Source organism: Macrosteles quadrilineatus, unplaced genomic scaffold (assembly GCF_028750875.1).
Source record: "Macrosteles quadrilineatus isolate MER2022 unplaced genomic scaffold, UCM_ALF_1.0 Scaffold_1__1_contigs__length_201487025, whole genome shotgun sequence".
Taxonomy (NCBI): domain Eukaryota; kingdom Metazoa; phylum Arthropoda; class Insecta; order Hemiptera; family Cicadellidae; genus Macrosteles; species Macrosteles quadrilineatus.
Window position 1 is genome coordinate 39,207,089 of NW_026542594.1, and position 19,736 is coordinate 39,226,824.

At 37.1% G+C, this 19,736-nt stretch overlaps 1 protein-coding gene across 3 annotated transcripts in view; it reads left to right on the forward strand.

The window, feature by feature from the left end:
* LOC128982790 (uncharacterized) overlaps positions 1 to 19,736 on the forward strand; it is a 176,566-nt gene that overhangs the window by 148,849 nt on the left and 7,981 nt on the right. For all 3 annotated transcript variants that reach the window (XM_054401793.1, XM_054401795.1, XM_054401794.1), the window contains 2 exons: positions 6,732 to 6,878; positions 13,516 to 13,668. In XM_054401793.1, coding sequence (XP_054257768.1) covers positions 6,732 to 6,878; positions 13,516 to 13,668 — 300 coding nt within the window. The remainder of the gene's footprint in view (positions 1 to 6,731; positions 6,879 to 13,515; positions 13,669 to 19,736) is intronic.

The window sequence follows — 19,736 nt, forward strand, 5'->3', positions numbered from 1 at the left end:
TGTTTTAGTACATATTTAAAGCATTACAATATGTGTAATTGTGATAGCCCCAAAAGCATCAACGTGAATATGTATACTACCTTAAACACAGGAGACTTAGTTTTGAGACTAGTCAAATACTATCATTGTTATATGTAACAACTACGGCTACGCACTGGCCGAGAACCAGAAGTGAGACAGACGGTCGTGTGCACTGATGTAGTAGCAAGCGGTAAGTATGTACACCACACTGAACTCACGGATATGGCGCGGTCACGGTAACTGATAAGAATTCATTAAAAAATCACCTCAAGCTCAAACACATATTTAAATTTCATACAAAACAGATGTTGTACCAGAGACACGGTTTAAAAATATATATTGATTTATATCAATTAAATACAAATAAAAATATCAAATGTACTACAACACTATAATCACAATCACCGATTAAAACCTGAACCAAATTGGAAAAAATATGTATTTACAGAACAGAGCAAGTATAAAAATAACAGTCATCTGGGGTTACCTGTTTTGAAGAACCTGCCTCTCCAGAGCCATCACTAATATTTTTAGGTTCGGGTAAACTTTTACCAATTTCTTCCATTGGAGCATCTTGTACATGTACTGGTTTTGAATTCTCGCCCTCTCCCTGTAAATAATATTATTCTTATTAGTGCTCTTCATTGCTTCATTTTTTACTAAAATTTAAAACGCTTAAACCAGGATTTTTTTTAGTTAACAAGCTATGTAATGATTTTTTAAGGTGTAAAATTAGATCGTGTGCAAAATGACTGTGCGTTGTCCGAGGACGTCTGTCATAAAAACCGTCATCAAATTTTGGAGTGGTTTTTCTAAATATACATACATGCAATGTATATATACAATTACCTGTTTTGAAGAACCTGCCACTCCAGAGATGTCACAAATATTTGTAGGTTTAGGTAAACTTTTACCAATGTTTTCTATTGGAGCATTTTGTTCTGGTTCTAAATCGTCGCCCTCTGTCTGTAAATTATATTATTCTGGTTAGTCCTCACCTCTTCATTGTTTTCAAAAATTAAAAACAAATTTACAAAGTAGTTTTTCTAGTTGACAGCCAGGGCCGGTTTAACCCATACGCGAACTACGCGGCCGCATATGGCGCCACAAAAAAGTGGCGCCGTGGCCAACGGAAAAATTTTTTTTACGTGAACAACGTAATTTTGTTTATTTTCGCTCAGAGTTCAAGTATACCACCATAAAGGCATTTATTCTGTTTGTACCAACAGCACTTGAAAAATGTGTATATTTGTACAGCACTACAACTCAAGGACTCAATGCCATTTGCAGTTTCGATTTCGTAGTGAGCTGACGCTCGGCAGCGTACGGCGCGGCGCCTGTGGGTTTCATTTCACGACACACTCATGCTCGAGATGAGATAAGCAAGCGCGCAGCGCCAAATGTCCCAACGAGAAACTTCCCCCTCCCTTCCCTCCCTTCTGACTCTTATCCTAGAGCAGAGCATTACGTTATATAGTCAATGGTTGTATTGCACTCTTTTAGTGTATTAGCGTGTATCGGTATCGTTATGGCGTTGTTTTGATAATTCATGATTGTTGATAAGTGAATGATTACGAGTGTTTTAAGTTTAATTTATAATTAGCGCATTAAATAAGAAGAAAGTATAAACTGAATAAATGGGTAAAACATCTAGCGAGCCGTACTAAGAAAACAATGGCAGAAAAAAAAGTCTGGCACTTATTATAAAAAGGGTAAGGCGAATTTGGAAGAGGAAGATAAAAAACAAGCCAAATCAATGAGTAGATTTTTGTTTAAATCATCTGGTGGCGAGTCCAGTCAAGGCCCCACTAGAAAAAACAGGCCATGCGGGTAGCGCAACACTACGTCACAGTGGTGGATGGTGGATAGTTGTACTAAACTCTTACCATTAAAATCTTACAAACAGCCAGCTTGTTTATTTACCTAAAACATATGGGAATGGTGATGGCAATGAATTTATCAATGAAATCTATCCACTAGTGTGACGTCATGGATCCTGAAGCATGGCCTGCTTTTTCTAGTGTGGCCTTGGTCCAGTCAGCCCAAAGAAGCCACGATAGAAGACGGCAATGACGTAGGTTTTATTTATTTATTTATTTTCCAAGGAAAGATTAAAACAAGCAGCTGATTACAAACGGTAAACATTACGTCATTGCCGTCTTCTATCGTGACGTCATGCTTGACGAGCATTAGTGTGGCCTTGATTACGGCCCGTTTTTTTTTAGTGTGGCCTTGGTTTTGCTAAAGTTTATATGATGAGTAAAAGTGTAAAAATGTTAAATTTATGTGAATAATAAACAGTCTTTTATTGCTAGTATTCTTCTAACCTAAACTTATAAAAAAGTTCTTCCCAAAATTATTGGGAAAAAATTCACAAATACGGTTATGTTATGTTATTGGTTTGAGGAGGGGGGTGGTGGGGAAATCCTAAGTGGCGCTGATTCGGGTGTTCGCTTAACTCTGAAAAATTCCTAGAACCGGCCCTGTTGACAGCTTAACGAGCTTTTTTAGGTGGGAAATTAAATCGTTTGCAAAAATACTGTGAGACGTCAGTTATAATAAACGTTGTATATATATACTATATAATTTTCTAATTTACTAGAACAGAAGTATTAACTCAGCCTTACCTTTTTGTCTAAATCTGCTTCTTCTTCACAAGAAGTCGGTGCGGTGGTGTTTATGCCAGAATTTAGTTTCTTGAAATATGACAGGATTGAAGGTCCGTGTCCCTTACGTTTTTTCTCCATTGCTTAACTGTTGAAGTTTTCAGCACTACATAAAATATGTGAAGTAGCCAACAGAAGCAGTAACTTGGTCTACAACTCACGACAGTAGTAACAAAAAAAAGGCGCTACCGCTGAGCTGACTGTAATGCATGTATGTGCAAATTACAATAGTAGCTAGCAGAAGATTTGACAAGTATGAACTTGAAATCAGCTGTTTCCCCCGCCTCCCCCCTCTCACTGTCGCGCGCTCGCCGCTCGGCCCTCGCTATTTAATCTAATCTAATCAACAATTGACAGCTGTAAAAAGAGGACAATGCGTACAATCACTGATAGGCATAGCGTAATGCGTAATGGTAATATTATTTTATTCATCGTGCTATTATTTGTCCAACAACGTTTTTCAATGTGGAACTGTATAATACTAATACCTAAATCACTTATTTAGTTTGGTCAAAACTTCATTGCTGTATGTTTTATAATATTGCGCGTGTGAGGACGAAATGTATGTTTAAATTAATTTTCGAAAAGCCCATGGGGGGGGGCTTTAGCCCCTATAGCCCCCCCCCTTGGAACCGCCACTGTACCCAACCAAAACAGTTTCCTCAAACACTTCAGTATCCAATAGTCAATGCATGTACATTACATATTTTTGGTCAAGTTTTCGACCACTGGACAACCACTAGTATTATCTAAATAGGCTAGCCTATTATAAACATGCGGTCTTATTACGTATTTACTTTAAACAGTGCAAACTTCTTATCCTATATTGTGAAATTTAAAACCTGTTTAACACACTCACTCCCTTGCGGCTGGATGCTACATTCAGCCTACAAAGGATATGCATGTAATAATGTCCACATTTTTACTCATGAAACTTATGTTTGAGACAAACTGATAAGTTAAATTGATGAAATTTCTCTTATATCTATGAACGTTGTTTTAAATTTATCACTTCATTAAAAACCATGAAACGTGATCCTTCCACTCTACTGGCTTTCATTGCTATGAAAGCAATCCTAGTACACTGCACTGTATCTTTAGAAGGCTCCTCCATGGCGAAAACCACTTTATAATATACCATACGTTCCAGTTCTGTTCCTCAAACACATTTAAACCAGTTTGGGCAAGAAGCCATAACGTTGTACCTTTTGAATTTTGTAAATTATGAATGCTCTGCCAGATGTGCGCTTAGTAAAATAATGATTTATTTTAAATACAGTAACTTCTTTGTACGTGTTATTAAATTTACGGAAAGTAAATAAAAGAAATGTCTTATAACACTTTAAACATATATTTACACTTATACTGTTACTCACAAGATGGTAAATGAAAAAAAGATGGTAAGTGGTGATCGATTTAGATTGGACACTCCAATCATCATCAGACCTAATTGGCGAATGGTACGAATCTTGAATGCATTATCTTCAGACAAGCCCAGGAGCAAGACCACGAAACGATGATGCAGACACTAAACAGCCACCATCCGAATCTCACCTTTACCAACGAGTTTGAAGAAAACAAAAAGATCAATTTCCTGGACCTCACATTAGAGAGAAAAGACAGCAAGATCAAGTTTGACATCTACAGTAAACCTACGCAAACGGACACTACAAACAACAGCAAGTCTATTCATCCGAAAATCCACAAGACTGCAGCCTTTAGATCCATGCTGTACCGAGCCTATAAGATCCCACTTAGCCAAGCCAATAGGAAGAAAGAACTGGACACCATTAAGAAGATCGCTCAAGTTAATGGATTTCGAATCAAGACAATAGAGGACATCGCAAGAAAGTCGAGGAGGAAAATCAAATTATAGGCAGAATACACTACACAGCAGAACAACATTAGAAGAGATAAAAGAGGAAAACACCAGATATATGTCACATTTAGCTACACGGGGACTGCACAAACACAAAGGACTGCTAACAGATTCAAGAAATACAGAGTTTCAATAGCCTACAGGTCAAGAACACCATGAGTAAAATACTGCATCCCAAAATAGAAAATTGTAACAAATTCGACGCTTCGGGTATCTATAAAATTATTTGTAACGATTGTGATAGCTTCTACATTGGACAGACTGTGAACTTGGTCAACCGCTTCAAAAACCACATATCTGCGTGGAGGAACAACAAACCGGAAAGATCAAATGTCGCACAACACCTGTTACAAAATGGCCACTCAATAGGAAAAATGGAGGATAGTCTAGGTATTTTAAAGAATTGTAAGAAAGGATATGTATAATGAATGCATGGGAAGAATTATTTATAAGGAAAAATGTAAAAATAGAAATAAGTTGATTAATGAAAAAGTAAATTTCTATTCCAGTTGTACTTATTAAATTTTATTGGCCGGTGCTTCCGGTAGCCAATAGGATATAAGTAGGGACGCCATTCAAGATTCAAGACGCCCTTTTGGATGGGGGATATGGAATAAAATATATGTTTATATGTTATAAAATTTGGTGTAAACCTACATTTATTCGAACGAGTTCGCGAACCAGCATGATCGGACCATGGGAACAGGGGTTTATGGGGGATTTTATGGGGTAAAGATGGGTTATTCCCATTTTTTACCCTAAAAACATAAAATTTTGGAATATCTTTCCCAACCATTTTGTAGAGCTTAAAAAAAGAAATAATTTAGTATATTGAAGCATTGTTGTATGCCTAATGGTTACAGAGAAAATTCAAAAAAGTGTAAATTAAAATTCCCTATGTTATTCTTATGGAGAAAATGAAAACTGTTGTAGTTTACTTGTTTATGGATATATATTGGATATATATGTTGATAAAATTTGGCAAATTTATTCATTTCATACTATACTATTGACGTTTGGTCAAAAACACTTTTTACCTTCCCCGTAGCAGCAAACCTAAGCACTCGTTCAATCTAATGCTATTTAAATTGGGATTAAATGCTTATTTATGGAAATATTTTAGTAAAAATGTAATTAGATAAGTGGAAATTCGCTTAGTCTGCAGGATTTCTGCGGTGGGGGTATTTTGTATATTTACCATCTTGTGAGTAACACTATAAGCATAAATATATGTTTTAAGTGTTATAAGATGTTTCTTGTATTTACTTTCCGTGATTTATTTTGTGGAGAGATTTGTTTAATGAGACGAACAGCTAGCTGGCTTGAATTTCAGTAGTTTTTGTTTGCTCGGCTACAAAACGATAACATCTATACTAATTGAGGTGGTGACTGTCTGCCTGAGCGGCTCTCACAACTAAAATACCAAACCAATACAGCCAAAATTAAGCACAAAGATGGTCCACATATCTAAAGGAATGTCTTAGGCCTGTTCACTTCCGTTGCGTTCCTCTTGGGCTAACACCTTGGACGTCCAATGTTTTGAGATGAGGTTTTCAAAAGTAAATATTATGATTGGTCTCATGGTCTCCATGGAAGCATGAGAAAACTCACAATGTTTACCTTTGCTTTGACATTTCAATAAACAAGCAGAACTCCCAAATGCTTATTTCAAAATTTCAGACAGCTGATCCAAACAAATTAAACAATAGAATAATTTTTCACAACTATGAGGTAAGTTTATTTATTCTAAAACTTTGTCATTGATTATTTATTCTAAACCGATGTCGTTGATTATGGAAATAAAAAATAAGATTCTATAACCGTTGCTGTATCAACCTGGAGATAGTTTTAACTATCAATATATGTTATGATGTTACGGGGACACCCATTCTTCGAAACTGAATTTTCATCTCGTTGCTAAGCACAGGTACATCAGCTAGTTATTTATAAAGAAAGTGTTTTTTTTTTTACTATTTCTATAAAATATACTGGAAGAGAGACAGCGAGGTTGACAGTTGAACCAGTTTATACAAATCTCATTGTTAATATCTACATCATTGCTTAGTATAAAGATAGTTAGATTTCTACATCAGCTAAACATGTGAAGTATAAGCCTATTATTAGTGTTACAAATAACAGTTTTACTAACTTTGACTTTTGTTTAGCAACATAGACGTGAGAATCCAACAGGCTGAACTGGAATATCAGTTGGGGAGAGAGGAACTTAATCTGCTTAGTATCTTGGAAGAAAGTAGAAATCTACAAGCAGCACTTGAATCTAGTAACAATCGAGAGAGCGCCACTATCTTCAAGTGAGTGCTTTGGTGACTTGCATTAGTGCACCTGTATAAATTAAGAATTTTAATCAAATGGAATGCAGATCAAATGTGTAAAACATTTTTTTTAAGCTGAGCGCAAACTTAGAGTAGTTTATTTTTTATGAATGTTTCACTAAAAGTACAATTAATATCTGTTCTATATATATAATTCAGTTTTAAAAATCTTTGTACAACTAAATCTAGAGTTCTACTGGACCGATTTTATTAATTAATGGGTCGTTGGAAAGCTTAATTCGTGTAGATTTGCAAATAATTATAAAAGTTTGTTTTTGTTATGATTTATGGTGAAAAATTTCTAAAAAAAAATGTTTTCCATAAGAAATACATTGAAAACGGTGTTTTTAACACTTTTTATTTAGGTGAGACGGTTTTAATCCGGTTTTGATTTAATATAGTATGTTATGGTCCATACAGTTTTGATAGTTTTTTATCATTTTTTATAAATTTTGATTTTTAATGGGGATTTTCCCATAAAACCCCATAAAATAATGGAAAAATAGGATTTTCCCAAAAATGGCAAGAACGATTTTGATCAAGATATAGTATGTTATAGTCCTTTATATTCTGAACAAAATGGTACAAATCCCATATCTGTAAAAATTTACGGTTCAAAAGTTATTGTAAATTATGTTATTTTCCCATAAAAACCCCATAAAATAACAGAAAATCGGATTTTCCCAAAAATGGCCCGAACAATTTTGATAAAAATTTAGAACGGTATGTTATAGTCCTTAAATTCTGAACAAAATTGTACAAATCCCGTTTCCGCATATTTACTCTCACCGCTTACACATGATAAAGGTTGTTGACAAACTTATGGGAGAAAGTATGTGTCAGAATGCTGATACCGTTTATTTATTTGAGTGAGACTTTTGGTTGCCTTTTTTAGTGTTTCCAAGAAGTGTATGGTATCAATTTGTAGGAAATTTTATTCTCTTTCAGAATATCACCTTCCACTTTAGTCGATTTCCTCACCATTTAAAAGTTATTTGCAAAAAAGGTAAGCAACCTCCAAATTTATAGTAATGAGAAAATACAGAGTTAGAGATATTTTTGTTCAACTTTGTACAACTAAATCTAGACTTCTACTCTGGACCGATTTTGTTAATTAATGGGTTATTGGAAATCCCAACTCATGTAGATTTGCAAATAATTATGAAAGTGTTATTGAGCGGAGCGAGCGAAGCTCTTATACGTCGACTTTTATGCATTTCGTAATACGCAAACTCCTCCTAGACGGCTGAATCAATCGTTTTCAAATTTTGCATGGTGATAAAGACCATATCGGTGAGTGCCAACATCTATGTGGCGTTAAAAAAGTCTCTCAGGAATCCGCCCCACTGGGTCTCAAAGTTTCAATGTAATCCTTATGGAAGCAGTATTTGACACATAAAAAAAGACATATGATCAGCTGTTGACTTTTGAATGCAGTAGATAAATAAATAGCTGATAGCATTATTCCACAGATATCAGAACATAAACGGTGGTATGGATCATAAATATAATCAAATGACGACACTAGCTTGAGGTCCGTGACGTAGGAAGTGGTGAAGGAAGTAGTCAAGGCGAGCTGCCCAGAGTGTGGGAACTGTTTATGACGATTAGATTTAGGTATCTGCATTCCTAAAATTCTATGGGAAGGGAGGAAAACTGGTCCGCGACGTAGGAAGTGGTGAAGGAAGTAGTAAAGGTAAACAGTCAGGAGTGTGGAAACTATTTAAGACGATTAGATTTAGGTAGGTATCTGCATTCCTAAAATTCTATGGGAAGGGAGGAAAACGGGTCCGCGACGTAGGAAGGGGTGAAGGAAGTAGTCAAGGCGTGCTGTCCGGAGTGTGGAAACTGTTTATGACGATTAGATTTAGGTATCTGCATTCCTAAAATTCTATGGGAAGGGAGGAAAACTGGTCCGCGACGTAGGAAGTGGTGAAGGAAGTAGTAAAGGTAAACAGTTAGGAGTGTGTGAAAACTGTTTAAGACGATTAGATTTAGGTAGGTATCTGCATTCCTAAAATTCTATGGGAAGGGAGGAAAACGGGCCCGTAACGTAGGAAGTGGTGAAGGAAGTAGTCAAGGCGAGCTGCCCGGAGTGTGAAAACTGTTTATGACGATTAGATTAAGGTATCTGCATTCCTAAAATTCTATGGGAAGGGAGGAAAACGGGTCCGCGACGTAGGAAGTGGTGAAGGAAGTAGTCAAGGTGAGCTGTCCGGAGTGTGGGAACTGTTTATGACAAATAGATTAAGGTATCTGCAATCCTAAAATGCTATTGGAAGGGAAGGAAACAGGTCCGCGACGTAGGAAGTGGCAAAGGAAGTAGTAAAGGCGAGCTGTTCGGGGTGTGGGATCTGTTTGTGACCATTAGATCAAGGTATTTTTTTTATCCTATGATGCTAGGGGAAGGGAGGGAAACAGGTCCGTGGCGTAGGAAGTACGTGAAGGAAGTATAGTAAAGGCAAGCAGTCCGGACCGTGGGAACTGTTTGTGACCATTAGATTAAAATATCTGCAATCCTATGATGCTATGGGAAGGGAGGGAAACAGGTCCGTGGCGTAGGAAGTGGTGAAGGAAGTAGTGAAGGCAAGCAGTCCGGACTGTGGGAACTGTTTGTGACGATTAGATTAAGGTATCTGCATTCCTAAAATGCTATTGGAAGGGAAGGAAACGGGTCCACGACGTAGGAAGAGGTGAAGGAAGTAGTCAAGGCGAGCTGTTCGTGGTGTGGGAACTGTTTATGACGAATAGATTAGGTATCTACAATCCTAAAATGCTATTGGAAGGGAAGGAAACGGGTCCACGACGTAGGAAGAGGTGAAGGAAGTAGTAAAGGCGAGCTGTTCGGGGTGTGGGATCTCTTTGTGACCATTAGATTAAGGTAACCTATTTGCAATCCTATGATGCTATGGGAAGGGACGGAAACAGGTCCGTGACGTAGGAAGTGGTGAAGGAAGTACGTGAAGGAAGTATAGTAAAGGCAAGCAGTCCGGACCGTGGGAACTGTTTGTGACCATTAGATTAAAATATCTGCAATCCTATGATGCTATGGGAAGGGAGGGAAACAGGTCCGTGGCGTAGGAAGTGGTGAAGGAAGTAGTGAAGGCAAGCAGTCCGGACTGTGGGAACTGTTTGTGACGATTAGATTAAGGTATCTGCATTCCTAAAATGCTATTGGAAGGGAAGGAAACGGGTCCACGACGTAGGAAAAGGTGAAGGAAGTAGTCAAGGCGAGCTTTTCGTGGTGTGGTAACTGTTTATGACGAATAGATTAGGTATCTACAATCCTAAAATGCTATTGGAAGGGAAGGAAACGGGTCCACGACGTAGGAAGAGGTGAAGGAAGTAGTAAAGGCGAGCTGTTCGGGGTGTGGGATCTCTTTGTGACCATTAGATTAAGGCAACCTATTTGCAATCCTATGATGCTATGGGAAGGGACGGAAACAGGTCCGTGACGTAGGAAGTGGTGAAGGAAGTAGTAAAGGTGAGCAGTCTGCGAGTTGTTGAGACTGTTTATGACTATTAGATTAAGGTATCTGCATTCCTAAAATTTAACGAGAAGGTAGGAAAACAGGCCCGCGACATAGGAAGTGGAGAAGGAAGTAGTTAAGGCGAGTAGTTTGGAGTGTGGGATCTGGTTTATGACGATTAGATTAAGGTATCTGCAATCCCAAAATGGTATGGGAACGGAGGAAAACTGGTCCGCGACGTAGGAAGTGGTGAAGGAAGTAGTAAAAGCGAGCAGTCTGGACTGTGGAAACTGTTTATGACGATTAGATTAAGGTATCTGCATTCCTAAAATTCTATGGGAAGGTAGGAAAACAGGTCCGCGACGTAGGAAGTGGTGAAGGAAGTAGTCAAGGCGAGCTGTCCGGAGTGTGGGAACTGTTTATGAGGATAAGATTAAGGTATCTGCAATCCTAAAATGCTATTGGAAGGGAAGGAAACAGGTCCGCGACGTAGGAAGTGGTGAAGGAAGTAGTAAAGGTGAGCTTTTCGGGGTGTGGGATCTGATTGTGACCATTAGATTAAGGTATCTGCAATCCTAAAATGATATTGGAAGGGAAGGAAACGGGTCCACGACGTAGGAAGTAGTGAAATAAGTAGTAAAGGCTAGCATTACGGAGTGTGGTAACATTTGTGGCAATAAATTAACGTATCTAAAATACTAAAATGCTATGGAAAGGGATGAATACAGGTCTACGACGTAGGAAGTGGCTTAGGAAGTAGTAAAGTATGAGCAATAGCATAGTGTGAGATCCGTCTGTGACAGTTAGATTAATATATCTTCAATACTAAAATGCTATGAGAAAGGAAGGAAACAGGTCTATGACGTAGTAAATGGCGAAGGAAGTAGTAAGGCTAGCAGTGCAGAGTGTGGGAACTGTCTTTGGCAATTAAATTAACGTATCTGCAATGCTAAAATGCTACGGGAAGAGACTGTTGACTGTATGTTAATTGATTACAAAGCACGAATCGATACATATTGTCTATACATGCAATCGTTTACAATCGAAAATTACAACTGAGTTGACAACTACTGATTTTTACTCCATAGAAGCTTAAAAAAAATTTACTCCCTAAATATTAAAAAATGCTACTTTAGACCCGCAACGCATGCATTAAAAACTACTGTTTTTACTGCAGTATGACAAAAACAATATAATATGAACCCTTGATGACTCCGCTCAATTTTGTGGATGCCTCTGCAAACGCCACCTAGTTTTATTAAATCTTACTGGTAAAAAAGTAAAAATAACAAAAATACATTAAAAACTGCTTTTTTCAAGTTTCTGTTTTCAAGTTTCTATTTGTAGCCAGCTTTTGTCTGCCTTTATTAAGCGTTTTCAAGAAATGCATGGTAGTTATTTGTAGTAAATTTTATTCTCTTTCAGAATATCACATCCACTTTGGTCGATTTCCCCTCCATTTAAAAGATATTGGCAATAATCTAAGTGATCTCCAAATTTATAGTGATGGCGAGAAAATACTGAATTAGATATATTTTTGTTAAACTTTGTACAACTAAATCTAGACTTCTACTGGACCGATTCTGTTACTTTATGGGTCGTTGGAAATCCTAATGCGTGTAGATTTGCAAATAATTATGAAAGTTTGATTTTATTACATATTTGAGGTAAAACAATAAAAATAAACAATATTACATTTAAAACACCTTTTTTTCCAAGTTTATATTTGTAGCCAACTTTAGGCTGCCTTTATTGAGTATTTTCCAGAAAAACATATTGATAATTTGTAGGAAATTTTATTCTCTATCAGAATATTACCTTCCACTTTGGTCGATTTCCTCACCATTTCAAAGTTATTTGCAAAAACGTTAAGCAACCTCCCAATTTATAATGGTGAGAAAATACTGAACTAAAGATTTTGTACAATTAAATCTACAGTTCTACTGAACCGATTTTATTAATTAATAGGTCATTGGAAAGCCTAATTCGTGTAGATTTGCAAATAATTATGAAAGTTAGATTATTTTTAGATTTACTAAGTAATACCTGTCAAAGTCTGACAGTTGCTGTTGAGGTTGCAAGCAAGACCGTTCGACTATAAATCGATGATAACGAATTTATTTTATTTGGTTCGTGATTTAGCAGTGTGCTTTAGGTACGTCCGATCACAATAACCAATAATTGAAATGGAAGCTGGTATTTCACTGCAGGTTCTTAGGTCAAAACAAATAGAATAACGTAATTAGGATTGAGTAAATATATCTAAAACTAAATTCCATATCCAAGATATAATTAAATTTATGTTTTCTGATTGAGCGATTCAGGATATCTTTAACTTAACTGATTAAAACCATCAATATCTCAAGTGAAAGCCTTTGAAGTATTTTAAGACCAAGACATATAAAATAACTTTAGTAAAATTTGAGTTACGTATCATTGATTGCAGATAAGTACCTAAACGATTATAATTATTTTTGATTCGTGATTCAGCAGTGTGCTTTAGGTAGGATTATTAAGATTGGAATCTTAATAATCAATAGCTCAAATGAAATCTGGTATTTCACTAAAGGTGTTTAGACCAAAACATATAGATTCTGTTTTTGAACGACATGCTTTTAGGCGAGGTGTTATTATTGACGTAGATTTTTGTGGGCTTCACTCACCTTTATTTTTGTTTGTGATGTCCGGGACTCGTCAAAACACACATAAACACACATATATACAATACAAAATCGTCCACGGCATCAAGGTCCGACGTTTCGCGGAACTCAAAACAACGTTCCGCTTCTTCAGGGTATTAATAAACTATTTTTAGCCCGCACGCGGGTCGAACGCCTAACCACGACTCCAGTCGTATTCCATAAACAAGCAAACTACAATTGTTTAATTATTCTCCATAAGAATAACATAGCCATTTTTAAAATATACTTTTTAGGATTTTTTTTATATATTTAGTAATATATAGTAGTAATATAGGATATTTAGTAATATATTTAGTAATATTTAGAAATATAATTTAGTAATATATTTAGTTATATATTTAGTACCGTAATATTTATTAATTATTACTTTTCTTTTGGAACAGACCTTGGCATTTCCTTGGTAAATTGATGATTCATAAATGGTGCTCTTGTTTGCTTTTACAGCTATGTGAAGGACAGTTCCGCAGTGACGTTGCATGCTGTAGAGTTGGTGTTTGACCCCAAAAGTCCTCGGTTTGGGGCAGCTCCTAGAGACGACAACTCCGGGCTGTACGTGGAGTGGGCGGTTGAGGACTCTGGCCTCATCAAAGGAGATCGGTCAGTCAAAGTCAATTAACGTCCAGAATTACTAATATGGAACCTTTTGTGTTAGGCCCTCAAAATACCCTGGTAACAAAATAATAAAATTTAATTTTTATACTATTACTGTTCACTGAATATAAAGGTTTATCTGGTGACTACAATAGAAAATGTACAATAAAAAAGTAAAAATAATGTATACACTTTTATATAAAACTTCTAGCAGAGTACCCGTCCTTCGTACGGGGACGGGGTTGGCGTCTGTAAGTATAGAATGCTTATTGCAGTTATATTATTGCGTTTGCAATGTGAGAGGACACGGTTCAAGAAAATTTGATTCTTTTGATTTACGTTATGCTATAGTATAGCACATCTACCATAGCCATAATGTTCTACCACTGTACCTAAACAATAAAAAAGGGAAATTTTAATTTTTCACAGCTTTTTGTTGCCAATTGGTTCAAATTAAATGAACACAAAAATTGTATTTTCTTTAAAGAGCTCTGAGTACAATAAGGATAAGGTAGTTAACCTTCTAGGTATCACTCTTGATTCTAGACTGTCTTGGAACCACCAAATCAGTAATGTCTGCAAAAAACTGAGTAGCCATCTGCCTTTTGAGGAAATTAAAAGATTGTGTTGAAATTAGTTACCTTAAAATGGTATACTTTGCTCTATTCGATAGTGTCGCCTATGGCCTTCTTATCTGGGGTAATGGTAGTAATGTCTATGATGTTTTGATTTGTCAAAAGAGAGCTGTTAGAATTGTCAATAATGCACCCGATCTAGCTCAATGATTGTTAATGATTGTTTTAATGTACATCCTTCTATGTTTGTTGCATGTTAAAAGGAAATTCAGTAGTTTAGGTTTAAATGAAAATGTTAACTCACAACACTAGAAGCTCTCACTTGATTAATGTTCCTTTTGCTAAGTAAGGTTACTTGCTAAACATTCTTTTGAATTCATAGGTATAACACTTCTCAACAAACTAAATTACACCTCTCACCATGTTAGTTATAATTTAAAAGCGATATTTCAAATCTGATGTTTTAAAAGGAAACGCAACGACACCAAACTTGTATAAGGTTTTTGTGCCATTCTAGTCATATTTATTTAGGTTTGTTTCTGATTTTAACCATTTTGATATAGTCATATGTTTATTTCCCTTTATTAATTTGTTTCAAAATCTATTTTTATCATCCTGCCATGTTAGTATTGTTTCTATGTACTCGTTCTATTTCGAATTGTATTTTTCCCATATTTTTTGCCTTATGTTTTGTGAGGAAGTTTCCTCCAGAGCACTAGGCCTTATCAAGGATGGTAAGGATAGATAAGTGAAAGACAGGGTATCTTACACTTCCATTTTATTCCATACTATCCTTATCCTAACACATATGTTTCTATGTACAATCGTATATACACTCTTGATCCTGAGTCCGTAGTCCTCCTACTAGGCAGTGTCTCCAGGCTCGTATTCAGGGGTTGGGCAGAGGTTGGATCAAGTCTTGCTTGCGCCCTTATTGGTCCGGTGGTCTACGACACTCCTAAAAGATATCCGTGTGGGTCCGCGGTCTAGATTCTTGGTACCTTCAAAGTCAAAGTCAAAGTCAAATCATTTATTGCCGCAACACATTTACAATGTATGACAACGTCAAAAATAGGTACTGTACAACAAATTATTTACAAATCAAATGCATCAGTCCATTGATTTATAATTATCAATGAATTCATTCAAATAATATACACTAAGCTGCAACAAAATACATTTCATCTGTTTCTTAAGACATACAGGTTCTAAACTTTTAAGGCGAGGTGGTAACATATTGAACAGTCTTATTCCTAACTCAAAAGAACTAACAATTAATTGTGCTTTGATAATTACATTGGTTTATCCTAAAATTATTATTATTTCTTGTGTGATGACTATGAACAATTTTGTTTGTAGTAATAACGTTTGAGTTTAACTTAACATACATAATACTTTCAAGAACAAGCATTGAAGTGACGGTAAGAACTTTAAATTTTTTAAACAGAGGTTTGCAATGTTCACGGGAGTGTGCTCCTGCCATAACTCTCATTGCTCTTTTTTGTAGTTTTAACATTTTTTTTACATTAGTATCAGTTCCCCAAACAAAAATACCATACAACAAATGACAGTGTACAAAAGCAAAATATACTGATATCAATACATCTACAGTGACAATACATTTTAATTTTCTCAACAAAAATATGGCTTTTGAAACCCTCTTGCAGACAAAATCTATGTGCATATTCCATTTCATATTTGACTGAAGAAAGATACCTAAAAATTTTACACTATCAATATTTCTTCACCCCGGAATCTTCGGTCCCCTAGCTGCTACTCTCCACTGGAGACGGTTCTGGCTTTCCTGCACAGAAGTCAAGCTGGGCCGGTTTAATGTGCTACTACTCTCCACTGGAGACGGTTCTGGCTCAGAAGTTAGCACTCTCTAGGCAGTTTACTCGGTCCGCAGTCCGACGTAAACTCCGTCAATACTCAACGTATACCCATGCATACGCTTTTAAGGTGGTGGGGGACTACAAAGTCCTCCCCTCCACCTAAGACTACGGACCCGCGGGCTCAACACGCCCATGCAAGGGTGTCGGTGGCTCAACACGCCCGTCCAGCGGTCCTGGTGGCTCAACACGCCCATCCAGCGGTGCCGGGGGCTCAACACGCCCGTCCAGCGGAACACGTGGCTAACACGCCCATCAGGTAACCCGCGGGCTCAACACGCCCATGCGGGAGGTGCTGGGGGCTCAATACGCCCGCCCAATGGCTCAACACGCCCGTCCAGCGGAACCCGTGGTTGTACACGCACATGCGAGGGTGCCGGGGGCTCAGCACGCCCATCCAGCGGAACACGTGGCTAACACGCCCATCAGGTAACCCGCGGGCTCAACACGCCCATGCGGGAGGTGCCGGGGGCTCAATACGCCCGTCCAACGGCTCAACACGCCCATCCAGCGGTACCCGTGGCTCAATACGCTCATCAGGTAACCCGCGGACTCAACACGCCGATGCAGGAGGTGCTGGGGGCTCAACACGCCCGTCCAACGGTGCCGGGGGCTCAACACGCCCGTCCATCGGAGCATGTTGCTAACACGCCCATCAGGTAACCCGCGGGCTCAACACGCCCATGCGGGAAGTGCCGGGGGCTCAGTACGCCCGTCCAACGGCTCAACACGCCCGTCCAGCGGAACCCGTGGTTGAACACGCACATGCGAGGGTGCCGGGGGCTCAACACACCCGTCCGACGGTGCCCGGGGCTCAGCACACCCATCTGGCCCCACACCGGTGGCTCGGCTCGCCCATCCAGTGGGATCGGGCCCGGAGGCCCAACTGACTTCCTGGTGTCCAATACCCTGGTTTTATACCTGCCGAATGGTACCCAAGTGGTGGGACTACCTTACCTTACCTCCCCTATCGGAGCATCTTTCCCCTCCTTTGGAGTCATTTTTGTGTGTCCGAGTACTTTTGTAGCTTTAACCTCAAAATTATCTAGGGAGTCAAAATCACTTCTTTACAGTTTCACCATGTACCTGCCATTAGTAAACTAGATTTTGGATTAGAACCAGGCCAGCTTGTCTTAACTTATTTAATTAAATTATCTTTGTTACTATTTTATGTGAAATATTTAATTACATTTTAATGTAGCAAATGACGAACCCTATTTCACTGTAAAATGTTTAAAGGGTAATAAAGATTCTTATTCTTAATCAATAGTTTTATTAATACTTATGAAGTCAAACGGGGTGAAGCGTGGGTAACAGTTAGTTCCTTTTAAATATGAATACTCATAAGGTTAACATGGGAAACTCTAGAGCCACTGGAGCAGAGCCCGAAAGGATTTTTGAGATAAGAATGTGTCTATACAGGGTGATTGATATAAGTATGCCAGCCGTTTTATTCTAGAACCATAAGAGATATCAAAAAAAGTTAAAAGGTAAGTGCCTTGGACTTTTTATTTAAAAAATTGTAGTCAAGTCAAAAAAGTTGTTTTAGCCGCCATTTTTCCAATATGGCCGCCAACTTTGATTTTTCTTATGGAACACCCTGTATTTTATGATGTATTCTGGTAGAAAATGTAATTTTAAGACGATTTTATTCTTGTGATTTTGTTCATAAACCCAACCGTTTCAAAGATAATAATGGTTTAAGTTGTGAAATTTTGAATGGTTTTCGAATAAAACAGCTGGCATGCTTGCTTAGGCCTTTTTCGAAACTCTTTCTCATGCAGAAATTACAAAACTTTAACCAATATTATCTTTGAAACGGTTAGGTTTATGAAAAAAATCACAAGAATAAAATTGTCTTAAAATTACATTTTCTTCCAGAATACATCATAAAATACAAGGTGTACCATAAGAAAATCAAAGTTGGCGGCCATATTAGAAAAATGGTGGCTAAAATAATTTTTTTGACGTGACTACAATTTTTTAAATAAAAAATCTAAGGCACTTACCATTTAACTTTTTTTGATATCTCTTATAGTTTTCGAATAAAATGGCTGGCACACTTATATCAATCACCCTGTATGTTAATCGAGAATGTGAGCTATAATCACACCAAATTTCAGCCCAATCTGACCAGTATTTTTTGCATTTACTTGTCACAAACATCTATCCATCCAAACTTTCTCATCTATAATATAATAATAATAATTATATAGTAAGTTTTTTGCCAGTTGTAAACATATGTTTAAAACTAATAACAAACAAGGAAAAATCCTAAACAAAAATAGTTCTAACCTAAAGTTAATTAAATTTTTGTTTAACGTCACAAGTTATTATGACATAGCTGTAAATTACTTTTAGTAATAATTTAGCCTTGATAATGTCTTCAGCAATGGATCATTTTGAGAAGAGAGAATGTAGAATCTGTCGCAGCAGTTCTGAGCTAAGCAGACAACTGCTGCCTTCACCATGCGAGTGTAGGGGGTCAATGAGTATGATCCATGCAGACTGCCTTCAAGCTTGGATAGACTCATCCTTGCGTTTGTCATGTGAAATATGTGGCTCCAAGTACAAACTGACCTTGGTTAGAAAATACTCCTTCTTGCATTCTATTGTAATTTGGCTCCTCTTTGTCCCAAAATATCAGTATCAAAATCATGCACTGTGGTTTTTGGGAATACTGCATCCTATTTTGTACTACATTTGGATCTGGACTGGAATCCTCACTTTTGTGTTCTCATTTCTTGTTCCATTGAGATTTGAAGACATTAAGATCGGTTACTCAATCAGCAACGTGTCAAACATCAGTAGTAGAGCTCTTTACACACTGAAAAATGTACAAGAGAGCATTCATAACATCACCATTTTAGGAATAATTTTTAAATTGTTGGATTTTGCACACATAGGACTTGTTTGTTGGGACCTTTCTGCTAAATGGTATTATTGGTGGACCAGCAATGTGAGAATTGAACTGGACTAACTCAACCTAATTTGTTTCGGCATCAGAATTAAAAATCATTTTGTTAATTAATACAGTTTTAGTGCTATACAACCTAAAAATTGGCTAAACATAAAATAAAATTTATGTTTATTTGTAAAACAAAATATAAATGTATAGTTTTTACAAGCGTTGTCTTTGAATAATGGGCTATTAAAAAGTGTTAATAGTTCTATTTTTAAGTTCTTTCTAGTAAAAATTATAATAATAAACACCAACAGACTGTAGCACATTTTTATACTCCAAACACAGACAAATTGATTCTGGGAATTTTGTTGGAAATTGTTATAAATAAATTCCTTCACCCCATTTCATCATTGATGAATCATATATAAACTAGGTGAAACCCGTCGAAATCGACGGTCACTGTCTCTGTGCTCATTATTCATCTACGGAAAGTTAGGTGTAGTGGAATATACTTGAAGTGAAGTTGGCTTTTACTCTTGAACTGTTAGGGACCTCCTCGTTTATATGGTTGTGCGGCTTCTTTGGCAACAAATAATTCAAATAACATAACAATGCGGCATTTCCAAAAAGCAATAAATACTGTAAATTGGCTGTTACGTAAATATTGACGTTTACATGCATTGTTAAACAACGTATCTTATA